The 13,633-nt window shown below is 38.4% G+C and overlaps 2 protein-coding genes across 3 annotated transcripts; one reads left to right on the forward strand and one right to left on the reverse strand.

Annotated features, from left to right (window-relative positions):
- LOC141713601 (ARF guanine-nucleotide exchange factor GNOM-like) lies at window positions 1-7,642 on the forward strand. Of its 2 annotated transcripts, none has more exons than XM_074517093.1 (3): window positions 1-267; window positions 2,112-2,872; window positions 3,716-7,642. In XM_074517093.1, the coding sequence occupies exons 2-3, from the start codon at window positions 2,132-2,134 to the stop codon at window positions 7,358-7,360; spliced, it is 4,386 nt and encodes a 1,461-aa protein (XP_074373194.1). In that variant the 5' UTR covers window positions 1-267; window positions 2,112-2,131; the 3' UTR covers window positions 7,361-7,642. The 2 variants fall into 2 exon arrangements, with proteins under 2 accessions (XP_074373194.1, XP_074373195.1); XM_074517094.1 differs by lacking the exon at window positions 1-267 and having other exon boundaries at window positions 2,147-2,388; window positions 2,469-2,872.
- Window positions 7,643-8,297: 655 nt separating this feature from the next.
- On the reverse strand, window positions 8,298-12,678 carry LOC141713602 (putative protein phosphatase 2C 46). The gene is made up of 6 exons (XM_074517095.1): window positions 12,503-12,678; window positions 12,062-12,182; window positions 10,065-11,964; window positions 9,238-9,605; window positions 8,893-9,129; window positions 8,298-8,818 (listed from the first exon to the last, which is right to left on the reverse strand). Exons 3-6 carry the CDS (start codon window positions 10,324-10,326, stop codon window positions 8,603-8,605), a joined length of 1,083 nt encoding a protein of 360 aa, XP_074373196.1. The 5' UTR covers window positions 10,327-11,964; window positions 12,062-12,182; window positions 12,503-12,678; the 3' UTR covers window positions 8,298-8,602.
- Window positions 12,679-13,633: the final 955 nt, after the last annotated feature.

The raw sequence follows: 13,633 nt of genomic DNA on the forward strand, positions 1-13,633 counted from the left end.
AGAGCAAAGAGGTGCTTAACTGTAATTTCCTCCCTTTGTTTCTCTTTAATCCAAACTTATAAACCCAAGAAGAAGAGTTAAATAGGCAATTAGGCTACGCCTACTGGGCTGTAAAACTATCATTTACTGTAATTTGACACCTCACAACTCTCCAGTCTCCCCGCTACAACACTACTCTCTCTAATCTCTCTCTCTCTCTCTCTCTCTCTCAAATCTCTCTCTCTCTCTCTCTCTCTCCGGATCGGCAGTTATTTTGACTTCATTTCGGTAATTCTACATACTCCTGAGATTTATATATATGAAGGCTTTTAATGTTTATTATATGGATGTTATGTCATTGTTTGTTCTGATTTTGTGTTCAATTGGATTTCTAGGGTTTATTATCACTTGTTTTTAGCTATAACTGGATTTTATGTATAAGTGATTAAATCTCAGTTTTGGTTTACTAGTACTGTATAAGTGATTGACTGCTTTTACTTTACAGCTCCTATTTTTGCTCCTAAATTGCGACTTCTGAAGTGATGCTGCCTACTCACATTTGGCCCTAGATTGTTTTGGCTGTTTTTTTGTTACTAATTTTCGATTTAGGGCTAGGGTACTCGGCTATTTGAACTTAAATGTGGGTGCATGAGACATATATATATATATATATATAGAGAGAGAGAGAGAGAGAGAGAGAGATTTTAAAGGATTTTGAGGTCCTTCTTTGTCTATTTTGTTAGGAGATCAGCGAATTTAGTGGCTCATGCTATAGCTAGGGCATCTAGTTCTATGTCTGGTCATGAAGAGTGGTTTTCTATACCCTCTTTTCTTATCGATGTACTTGCTAAGGATTTGAATTTCTAATAAATTATGTGGCTTTTGGTTTCAAAAAATATATATATTATCTCTCTCTCTCTCTCTATATATATATATATAGAGAGAGAGAGAGAGAGTGAGAGAGAGACTATGTTTATGAGACATATATAGAGAGATAGATAGTGAAACATATATAGATAGAGAGATAGAGGGAGGGAGGGGGAGAGAGAGAGAGAGAGAGAGAGAGGGGAGGGAGGGGGAGAGAGAGAGAGAGAGGGGGGGGAGAGAGAGAGAGGGAGAGGGAGAGGGAGGGAGGGAGGCAATTCACAGTGTTCTGACTTTTGAGGAAGTGTAGCTCGCTAGTAGCATTAGCACATGACAGTGGGAAGTTCTTATTAAGTTGAATTAATGCAGATGATTTAGGATAGAAGAGTATTATTGGAAATTTGTTTTGGCTTCTGATGCCTTTTGTAATTAGTTACCAAGGAAGTAGCGCTTTATCTTTCCATACCTGGTTTCTGATTTTGTTATTGACATGTGATTTTTTCTGTATCCGCCAAGAAAGCGGGAGTGTCATTTATAAACCTATCTTCTTTGAGATTCTGTTGTTGCAATTCATTTAAGTGTTTGTGATATTAATACAGTCATTTTTTTATAATTAATGAGGAGTACTTTCATTTTATTTTGAAATACTGGGCTTTTACATTTTTAGGTATCTGACTACCTGGTGACAAAATTATAGTATTAAACGGGCGGCTGACTTTATTAAGTTGACTCATGTGAGTCGTGTTATATTAATATTAATAAATATGCGTCGCGGGTAATAATGGAAGATAGAGACCGCTTCGAATCAATGGTAGATTGGTAGTCCGGAGCAATACTACCGGTAAATTGGCTTTAATTGGTTATTAGTAAATAAAATAATAGCATACGTGATAATTAAAAGAACAGTGGCAGTTTTAAGGAGAATGTCTACAATCTCTAATGACAATTCTGATGAACAGAAATGTAGCAATGAGTCCTATTGTGTCTTTGCTCTTTTATATGTTGTATATGAACTTGTGAAGAAATAAAATGGTGTGTCATATGCCAGGTTTATGCACTTTTTTATTAAGTCATATGTTATGTTAGAACTTATTGAAGTATATTATATCTGATGTTTCATGAAGCATGTTTATGTTACTTCTGAGCTTCTGCTGTTAGTGGACATCTGCTGGCTTATGTTTATTATTTTTTTAGAGTGAAGGATAAACTGTGGATAGATATTATTTTTTATGCAGAAGATTCTAATTATAGACTAACATTTGGTTCAGAGAGAAGGAATTGCTTCAAGATGGGACGTCTGAAGCTGCAGTCTGGAATCAATGCAATTGAAGAAGAACCAGAAGACTCTGAAACTAGTTTTCCTGATAAAGAGAGATCTGCGTTAGCATGTATGATCAATTCAGAAATTGGTGTTGTGCTTGCGGTGATGAGGAGAAATGCAAGGTGGGGAAGTCGATATACTTCGGGCGATGATCAGCTCGAACATTCTCTTATCCAATCTCTTAAGGCATTACGGAGGAAAATATTTTCATGGCAGCATGAGTGGTATACAATCAATCCCATTGTGTATCTACAGCCATTTTTAGATGTGATCAGATCTGATGAAACTGGTGCACCAATCACAGGTGTTGCTTTGTCATCACTTTACAAGATTTTGAGTCTTGATGTTCTTGATCTGAACACTGTTAATGTCGAAGATGCTATGCACCTAGTAATCGATGCTGTGACTAGCTGCAGATTTGAGGTAACAGATCCAGCATCAGAGGAAGTAGTTCTGATGAAGATACTCCAGGTTCTTATGGCTTGCATGAAAAGTAAGGCTTCAGTTATGTTGAGTAATCAGCATGTTTGTACCATCGTGAACACATGTTTTCGTGTGGTTCATCAAGCGGGAACAAAGGGTGAGCTGTTGCAGAGGATAGCTCGTCATGGAATGCATGAACTTGTACGATGTATTTTTTCACATCTGCGAGATGTTGACAACACAGATACTTCTTTGGTGAAGGGAGGCACTTCCACCTTACAGGAGGTGAGGTTTATCTTATCCTGATATTGGCACATTGCACACATTACATATATGATATATGTAGATATTAGGGACTTTCGTAGCTAAATTGATCTCTGCCCAGTATAGGTAGGTGTTTTGTAGCTGTGTATACTGATCCTTCAGTAAGGGATCATTTTGAAATGGAGTGAACAATAATTGAGCTGCTTTTTTGTACAAGTACAAGGAGGACATGAATATGCTTGTTCATATGCATTTGAACAATCACTTGGTAGACTGATATGGCTTTGAAGTCACTCTATTATATTCATTATCCTCAACTCTTCTTTTTCTTGTTTCATCATTTTCTGTGGATGAAAATTTAGAATCTTTGCTCTCTGATCTTTTTTATCTTGTCCCCTCTCATCTTTCTGTTTCCATTTGTTGAATTTTGGTGTTCAGTTTGCATCAGTTGCAGTTCATCAGAGTTTTTTCATGGAACGCAATTATGTGAAGATGACGATAAAATTTTTGTTTTGAAGAAACATGAAATATGATCTTTTCATTTGTCCCAACCACGAAAAGCAACGTTCTTACCTCCGTTTCACTTTTCCTCCTCTCATCTGAACTCGCAGATTATTATTATTTTTTACATTCCAATTAACCACCATATCTTAAAAAAAAAGTTTGAAAGCACATGGGGTGCTGTTAGTCCCTCTCTTTTAGCTATGTTTCTCTTACCGCATGTTTGTATCCTTTTCCCCCTTTCTCCTTGACTAATATAATATTTATATAGAAAAGTAGAAAACTCTATCCAGCTTCTTCTTTATTATCCTACTATTCAAATTATGAATGCATCTGAACTATTCAGCTGTTGTTTCTTTATAGGTAGGCGGGCTGCATGGTGATTATAGTACAGGAAGTAGACAATCAGAGAATGATAATGGTACTTCCGAATACAATCCTCAAGCATCCTCCGGAAGTTTTGCATCTAATGCTTCGACTGGTGCTATTTCTGAAAATATTGTTGCTCCTGGTAATGGAAAGGATTCCGATCCTTATGATTTTCATTTGATGACCGAGCCATATGGCATCCCCTGTATGGTGGAGATTTTTCAATTCTTGTGCTCCTTACTAGATGTTGTTGAGCACATGGGAATGGGTCCTAAAGCCAACACTATCGCTTTTGATGAAGATGTTCCTCTTTTTGCATTGGGTTTGATTAATGCTGCAATTGAATTGGGTGGTTCTTCTATATGCCGTCACCCCAGATTGTTAGGTTTGGTACAGGATAAGCTGTTTTGTTATCTAATGCAATTTGGATTGTCAATGAGTCCACTGATTCTTTCAATGGTGTGTAGCATTGTTTTAAATCTGTATCAGAATTTGCGTACTGAACTGAAATTGCAGCTGGAAGCCTTCTTTTCTTGTGTAATTTTAAGGCTTGCACAAAGCCGTTATGGAGCTTCTTACCAGCAGCAGGAGGTCGCGATGGAAGCTCTTGTTGACTTTTGCAGGCAAAAAGCCTTTATGGTGGAAATGTATGCAAACTTGGACTGCGACATAACTTGCAGTAACGTCTTTGAAGACATTGCAAACTTGTTGTGTAGAAGTGCTTTTCCGGTTAACTGTCCTTTGTCAGCAATGCACATTCTTGCTTTGGATGGTCTAATTGCTGTGATTCAAGGTATGGCTGAGAGGATTGGCAACATGTCAGCTGGTTCAGAACCCAGTTCTGTACATCTTGAGGAGTACACTCCATTCTGGATGGTAAAGTGTGACAACTATAATGACCCTGATCATTGGGTTCCATTTGTCCGTCGGCGGAAGTATATAAAAAGAAGGCTAATGATAGGCGCTGATCACTTTAACAGGGATCCTAAGAAGGGGCTAGAATTTCTTCAAGGAACGCATCTCTTGCCCGATAAACTTGACCCCCAGAGCGTAGCTTGCTTTTTCAGATATACCGCTGGATTGGATAAAAATCTAGTTGGCGACTTTTTAGGCAATCATGACGAGTTTTGTGTTCAAGTACTTCATGAATTTGCTTGGACTTTTGATTTCCAAGACATGAATTTGGACACCGCACTGCGCCTTTTCTTGGAAACTTTCAGATTACCAGGGGAGTCACAGAAGATACAGCGGGTTCTTGAGGCATTCTCAGAAAGATATTATGAGCAATCACCTTTGATTTTAGCTAACAAGGACGCTGCGTTGCTCTTGTCTTATTCAATTATAATGCTCAATACGGACCAACACAATGTGCAAGTAAAGAAAAAAATGACAGAAGAGGATTTCATCCGAAATAATAGGCATATAAATGGAGGTAATGATCTTCCACGTGATTTTCTAATAGAACTGTATCATTCAATCTGCAAGAATGAGATCCGTACAACCCCAGAACAAGGTGCGGGTTTCCCTGAAATGACACCAAGTCGTTGGATTGATTTAATGAACAAAGCAAAGAAGACTGCACCCTTCATTATCTCTGATTCGAAGGCTCACCTTGACCGAGATATGTTTGCTATAATGTCAGGCCCAACAATCGCTGCTATCTCTGTTGTGTTTGATCATGCTGAACTTGAAGATGTATATCAGACGTGTATTGATGGTTTTTTAGCTGTTGCAAAGATCTCAGCTTGCCATCATCTTGAAGATGTTCTGGATGATCTGGTGGTTTCTCTTTGCAAATTTACAACCCTGTTAAATCCGTCATTTGCTGAGGAACCTGTTCTAGCCTTTGGCGATGATTCAAAAGCTAGGATGGCAACAATTACAGTCTTCACCATTGCAAATAGATATGGTGATTTCATCCGTGCTGGCTGGAGGAATATACTGGATTGTATCTTGAAGTTGCATAAGCTGGGTCTTCTTCCTGCTCGTGTGGCCAGTGATGCAGCTGACGACTCAGAGCACACAGCAGAACCTGGGCATGGAAAACCGCCAACTAGCTCTCTATCTTCAGCTCACATGCAATCTGTGGGCACTCCCAGACGATCTTCTGGTCTGATGGGCCGATTTAGCCAGCTCTTGTCTCTCGATACAGAGGAACCAAGACTGCAACCCACTGAACAACAACTTGCTGCTCATCAACGGACCCTTCAGACAATTCAGAAGTGCCACATTGACAGCATTTTCACAGAGAGCAAGTTTCTGCAATCTGATTCTTTGTTACATCTTGCACGAGCCCTTATTTGGGCCGCAGGGCGACCGCAAAAGGGAAACAGTTCTCCTGAAGATGAAGATACTGCAGTTTTCTGCTTGGAATTGTTGATTGCAATCACACTAAATAATCGGGATAGGATTGTGCTTTTGTGGCAGGGTGTCTATGAGCACATATCTAATATCGTTCAGTCAACTGTGATGCCATGCGCTCTGGTTGAGAAAGCTGTTTTTGGACTGCTCAGGATTTGCCAGCGGCTCCTTCCCTATAAAGAAAACCTAGCTGATGAATTGTTGAGATCACTGCAGCTTGTTTTGAAGCTTGATGCCCGTGTTGCTGATGCATACTGCGAGCAGATCACGCAAGAAGTCAATCGCCTTGTTAAAGCAAATGCCACACACATCCGATCCCCAATGGGCTGGCGAACCATCACATCATTACTCTCTTTCACCGCTCGACATCCAGAAGCGTCTGAAGCAGGGTTTGATGCATTGGTGTTCATTATGTCTGAAGGAGCTCACTTAGTGCCAGCAAATTATGTTCTCTGTGTTGATGCAGCCAGACAGTTTGCCGAGTCTCGTGTGGGGCAGGTTGACAGGTCCGTGCTTGCTCTGGATCTTATGGCAGGTTCTGTTTCCTGCCTAGCTAGGTGGGCTCAAGAAGCTAAGGATGCAATGGGTGAAGAGGCTATTAAAGCATCTCAGGATATTGGGGAAATGTGGCTGAGGCTTGTGCAGGGACTAAGAAAAGTTTGTCTTGACCAGAGAGAAGAAGTCAGGAACCGTGCTCTCCTTTCGTTGCGAATGTGTTTAACGGGAGTGGATGAGGTCAATCTTCCATATGGCTTGTGGTTGCAGTGTTTTGATATGGTCATCTTCACTGTGCTTGATGATTTGCTTGAAATAGCGCAAGGGCATTCTCAAAAAGACTACCGCAATATGGAGGGGACACTTATCCATGCCCTTAAACTACTATCTAAAGTGTTCCTACAGTTACTACATGATCTATCTCAGCTAACAACCTTCTGCAAATTATGGTTGGGTGTACTCAGTCGGATGGAAAAATATTTGAAAGTGAAAGTCAGAGGGAAAAAAAGTGAGAAACTTCAAGAACTTGTGCCGGAGCTGCTTAAAAACACTTTGGTTGTAATGAAGACCAAAGGGGTGCTGGTGCAAAGAAGTGCCCTGGGTGGAGATAGCTTGTGGGAGTTGACATGGTTACACGTGAATAACATCGCGCCAGCTCTACAATCTGAAGTGTTTTCAGAACAAGATCCTGGAAAGTCATGGCCAAGTACAGGTGAAATAGGGGAAAGTCTTGTTCCTAGCGAATCTATATCTGTTACACACAAAACGATGGTTAACAATTAGTACAGGATCAAGTAACCTTGTTTAGTATTTGAGTGCTTGTTGTTTGCCTGGCTAAAGCTCAAATGTAAGTATGGTGTGCTATTGTTGTTAAGCTGTAGTTGGTGCCAGAGGTACCTGAGATTCAGAATATAGGCTTATCGATCCTCCAAGCGACAGTTAGTGGTTGGATCTGATAAGTAAACAGTGAAGAAGAGAGAGGAAAATTTAGGATTTTTTGTAAATGACCTACCCAGGAATCAGGATTGCAGTTCTCGGATACATATGTTAGTAGATTTTCTTTCACATCTTTTCCAACACCTTATTTGCTATGGACATAAGATTTGTGGCATTGACGTTTTACTAGTTGTTTTTGGTCTAATCTGATGGTGGAGTGTATATGAAGTCTGTAGTCTGAATTCAGCCATTTATTATCCTATTTTAAGTAAAGGAGTTGATTTGTTTGTGTACCAAAGATTCTACTTCTTCTAAATGTATTTTCTTGTTATGCATCTACTAATCATTTTTCGGCAAATTTTGACCCTTAAAGATCATTATTAATGTTTATGCAACCTAGAAACCCTGTGAGATTCTGTGTTGAACATCAATGGATGACTTGGTTGCCGGTTGCCAGCAGAATTAGATTCTAATGGTGTTGGAGTTGAATTTAAAAGGTATTATGTGACTTTTATTTAAAAAAAAGTTGGGGCCAATATGTTTTAATTTGATCGAGTGTGATTTGCTTTAAACTTCCGATGATAATAACATTAAAACTAGGGGCCGCTCTCTTTTTTTACTGATAACACACGAACTCACCGGAGGTCGAGTGTTGGCAAGTGGTTATAAAATATGAAAATACGGGAATTGTCAGTAGAGATACCTTATATAGTGATTAATCAGATAATCGGTGATTAATCGGAATACTAATCGGATATATTTTAAAATATATAATCATTTCATTTATTAAGCTTTATATATTAAATTAAGAAAAATAGGCACTAAATAATCGGATTCTAAAATCAAATCGACTGAGTACCTTATAACGATTAATCACCTGATTAATCGATAAAATGGGTGACTTTTAGAACCATCCTACTGATATCCAATACAGAAAAATCAAGACAAGGGGTAAAAGTACAGGGGGCCATGCAACTATTAACAGAACAAGTATCTAGCAAGCACAAGAGATCTTGCAACCTCACTAGATTTCTCAAGAAGAACATATATCTCTTTCCATGGTTTCTCCATATTTGTGAAATGAAGGGGCTAGAATTTTGTAGGGGTTGCTACTCCAGCTGCTCTAATGGAACATACATTACGAGCATTCATCGTCGCGGGATCAAGAAATACAACTATGACTGTAATGTCATCGTGAAAATGTCTCCTCACCCCTCTATCGATATTCTGCAGATCGGAGTATCTCATCTCCCTTTTCCTGGCTGCTACTTGAAGTGCGACTTTTATAAGTCTCCTAGCAATTCCCTGAAAGGACAAGATAATCGCGTTTAGAAACCATGTACCAGTTAGAGAATGTGTGTTTCTTTACTGCAACTTACATTTCGAGGGTAATTGTGGACAACATCAACGACCTCCTGGTTGCTGAGCTGCTCCCATAATCCGTCTGATGCGAAGATGAGAAACCGATCCATGGAGTTGAGCTTGTGTGTGGAAGTTGATGGTTCTGCACTAAGAATTGGCTTTTTGAAAGGTGCAGGCAATCTAAACTTGGCCAAGAGAGGTTCCCTGTTGAATTCCGCTTTCTTCAGATAGGCATCTCCAATAGATCTTGAAATCTGAAACAAGATTTGGTGAGCGGACGACATTTGAGAAAATCAGGGGGAATTAAAAGATTCTTAGCTATGCGAATTTAAAGGGTAGACCAAGAAACTTCATAGTATTACCTGTATGATACCCTTCACACGCCAAACATTATGTCTTAAAACCGCAATATCTGAATCATCTGGATGCAATGAATGAAGCTCGTCTCTTTCAGATGCAATGTTTACATTGTGGTCTCTTGATAATTGTACTGCTGTGACTCCTGAGACTGATCTACATGCTCTCCCCAGAACCACTCGAGAGTCTCCAGCATTACCAACATGTAGAAGTCCATCACATAGTATTCCAACCAAACAACATGTTCCAATTGCTGCAAGTTGTGGTTTGGTATGCCATTGCTCTCGCACGCTAGATAGGAACTCCTCTTCTGTAGCCATAAAAGCCTTCTTCACTACACTTGCAGATACCTCTTGGTGTTCAGAGACAAATTCTGAAAGAAATATGAACTGCTATTATTAGAACAAGTCATTATCAAGGAAAATGTTTTGAAAGATTTAATCTTTTCGAAACTACTATTTAGTTAGGGCCTGCTATGAATCCTAGAACTACCAGTTTACCTAAAACCACAATGTAATGGTGGAAGTCATGCAGATAGCACAGGCTTGTATGCCACAGAGGAGAGCTCTAGTTCTGTTAAAGTTGACAGTCATGCCAACACAGAATCTTGAATATTTTAGTAGTTTTTGGTTTTTGCAATAAGATCAGCTAATATGTAATTATACTTTTGTTTGTTTTTTCTCAATACTTAACCACTAAACACTAACATATTAGTTAAATAAACACCTCTTTTGTTTGTTTTCCTATACATGAACAGAATCAAAGATTCTTTAGGAAACTATGAAGAATATTAACAAATCGAAAAATGTACTTCAGGTATAGGAAAACATACTCTTAAGATTGGGAAACAGTTTCTCATTTACAAATCGTGATGTCTCCGGTCCTCCATGTCCATCATAGACCCCGATAAATGTCCCTAAAGGACCAGAATTTAGTGAACTCAGTGGTCCTGATACAAGTTGGCTTTGATCTTCTAGCAAACTGTTTGCTTGAATGACTGCCATTGAAAACTCTCCACTCACATGGCTCCCTAAATCTTTATGCCACAACAATCTGTCTCCTTCTGTTGATGGTCTCCAGCAAGGCTTAACCATTATTTCAGTATGACACAGATTTCATGCAACCTCTCACAGGAAACTGGAGTTCTCGATACTAGTACATACCGATCAGAGCTGCAAGATTCTGACACTATCGAAATGCAACAAAGCTACAAGAGAAGTAATGACCAAATGTGTATGGGCAGGCAGGTATGTTAAAGAGGCAAAGTCTCTGAAGACAGAAAAGGATTTTAGTTTTTATGTGAGTTCAGAGAATATGGAGGTGTGCAGATGTTGCTTTATACTTTGAACCTGAGTTTAATGTGTGTAGTGGTGGACCTTCCAGCTCTATGGGTTGTGTCACCTCTCAACAACAAGCTTAGCTGTAAAACCCCATATAGATTTGATCTTGACAGAGTCTGTTTCTGGATCAGAGATAATAAAGTGAGATAAAAATGAATAACAAAAAAAAAGGTTTTGGAATATTTAGGCAGAAAATCTTTAGGATTGGTGTCAGCTGAGATCTCAGATGATGGGCTAATGACAGATATGAATATTGTGTAGATTTTCTTTATGAACTAGTCTTCTAATGTTACTACTTACTCCATGCTCTGCAGGATCACTATTTTTCACCTTGTTAGTTTAGTGTCCCTCAGTTCCCTTTATTCTGTGTGGGGTTTAAGGCTTTTGAGGTTTGTCATGGCCACACATGGCTGAGAATTCCTAGTAACTATTAGACCCTTGTGGAAGATTCTCTTTGATCTTTTAGATGTCATGGTATAGCTGCCCATTTTATTCCTAAGCATGGTAAGAAACTAAGGCTAGAAGACAAGAGATTAGAGATTAACAAATAGGTTTTGGTTTTTAGTTTCTTGTTTTGATCTAACGCGACCGGTGACAGGAGGTTTCTTGCACCATACAAATGGAGGCGGTTTTTGAATTTCATGGAAGATAACAAAAATGAATATTCTTCTTCTATGTATATTTTTTACACCAGAGTGACTCAGCTCATCGGAATGAAGATGATGCACTCCGTGCCAACAACCATGTGTATATAAATCGTTGGGACAGAGGGAGTAGTTTGACAACAGCTGCAACATTTCCCATCATACTAAGAGTATACTTTGACATAGACTAAAGGCCAACTCTAATCACGCGTCTACTCTCCATTGAGCTCTGAAGCCTTTCCTTCACAGTTCTTAACGTATTAAGAACATCTTCGACTCTAGCATTATTAGCTGCAAGAGGTTCAATGTTAGTAATAGCAATTTGTGTTGTTGCTGGAATGTCAACTGGAACCAGTGCCATTGAATTATCAACAATAGTTTCATCCCGATCTTGATGATTTTCTCTGCAAGTCTCCCTGTCCTTCACCGGGGATTTAGGCCTACAAGATTGAAAATTTTTAATAGTTAAATTCAAGATCCTCATCTGGGAATCAGGATTCTTCTTGTCATTCTCTTCTGGTTGTCGACAAGGGTATGAAAACGAAGAGACTGTGGATGACGACGATGACACTGACAATGCAGTGCCTAATTCACTCTTTTCGATGGAGGTTGAGTGTGATGAGGATTCATCTGAAACTGCATTTACTATTTTCATAGACCCGAGTTTCTTCACGAGTGATTTCAGCCGTTTTTGAGCTCTGCTCCTCCACTCTACCTCTTCCTTCAATTTGATTTGCAGTTCTATCAACTGCATAAAAATTGGGAAAAAAAAACTTTAAGAAAGAATTGAAATATCTGATTGATCACAACTAAAACCAATAGTAAAGAATACAGAAAATGCAGACCTTATAACCTAAATTGTCTGCCTCTTGATTAGCAGCTTTTGAAGCTACCCTCTCTGAAAGTAATCTCCCTCTTAAACACTCTATAGTCTTTAGTCCATCATCTCCTTCCACTTTCCTCACACTGAGACCAAACTCCATTGCAGATAATTTACACAAAAATGTCATGTCAATTAAATAGGGTCGGATCCTTGACAAACGATTGTTCTAACCACCTGTCAGCTATAACTTTTCACGGATAGGTTTAACACAATTTCTTTTTTGAATCCGGGGGGGACGTTGTCTATCCGCTCTTTAATTCACTCCTTTTAAGGTTTTTGCGTATCCGCGAAAAATTATAGCGGACAGATGGTTGGCAACAATCGTTTGACATATAACAACTTCCGAATAAATAAATGAAAGAATTAATTTGTTGGAGATGAATAGATCATACACAAAACCCACCTCAGTTTTGCAGCAACATTACCACCAGATGTCACAATGCAGCTCATTTGTTGTGCTACAACTTCTTGATCTTGTTTAGACACTAACAAACTAACTAAGCACTTGAGTTAGATTGCTAATGCAGAAACTGAATAAGTAGCAACTAGAAACTGATCATATTAAAACAGAACTGAAAGAATATGAGCAAGTGATCTTAATGGAAGTAAATGCAAGCTTTTAAAAAGAACAAGATGAGGACAACTGTGTCACAACATTCAATTCTTAACTGTACATTTATCATTGTTATTACTTTCACTTCAAGTTCAAGGTACTTCGGACTTCTCAAGGATGTATGATCAAATGATTAGGTGTTTATACTAGTACTTCAATTATAATAATATGTACATTTCCTTAAATCTAAAATTTTTGTTTAGCCCAACCAAAAATTTTAAGAAAGACTTTGATTCACCGATAAAATTTTTACAATTTATCAATTATACTTTCTTAGCATATACTCATGGGCTCATATTATAAAAATTGTTATTTTAAATTTTCCTAATTTTTGACATACATTTTAAAGATTTTTGATCTTACTCGTAATTTTTTTTTAATAATATAATTTTATTCAAAAATATTTTTTCGGGCCGATTCACAACTCCCGATATTTTTTTTTAAATTATTCACGCTGAGCCTAGTCGGCATTTATTTTTGGGCCGCTTATATTTTGTATTTATAGGAGTCACGTGAAGTTCCATGTAGTGTGTGACCACCGAGCACCGGCAGCAGCATCGTTCTTTTGCTCGTGCTTGTTTTTTTGGGTCCTTAGTTATGCTCTTTAAAGAATTTTTTTAATTCTTTTAAGAATTTAAATAATTTTAATATTAAAGCATTTTATTTTTACTAACGGAATTTACTAAAGATCTTGTTTTTTAATTGTTTTTTGGGTCCTTAATTATTTTTACTAAAGAATTTAAATAATTATGAAGCAATGTACTAACGATTTTGCATAGGTAAGTGTTACGCCCAGATTCCTTCGGGAACTTGAACAGACTTCGGCTGCCTTGAAGGTGGCTTCGGCATATACCTGAAAGTGAAGAGAATGCGAGGGTTTATACCCCCGGTTCACCTCCGGTGTGAGAATCAGAATCTGGT

The sequence above is a fragment of the Apium graveolens genome, chromosome 3 (genome assembly GCF_009905375.1).
Source record: "Apium graveolens cultivar Ventura chromosome 3, ASM990537v1, whole genome shotgun sequence".
NCBI classification, from domain to species: Eukaryota; Viridiplantae; Streptophyta; class Magnoliopsida; order Apiales; family Apiaceae; genus Apium; species Apium graveolens.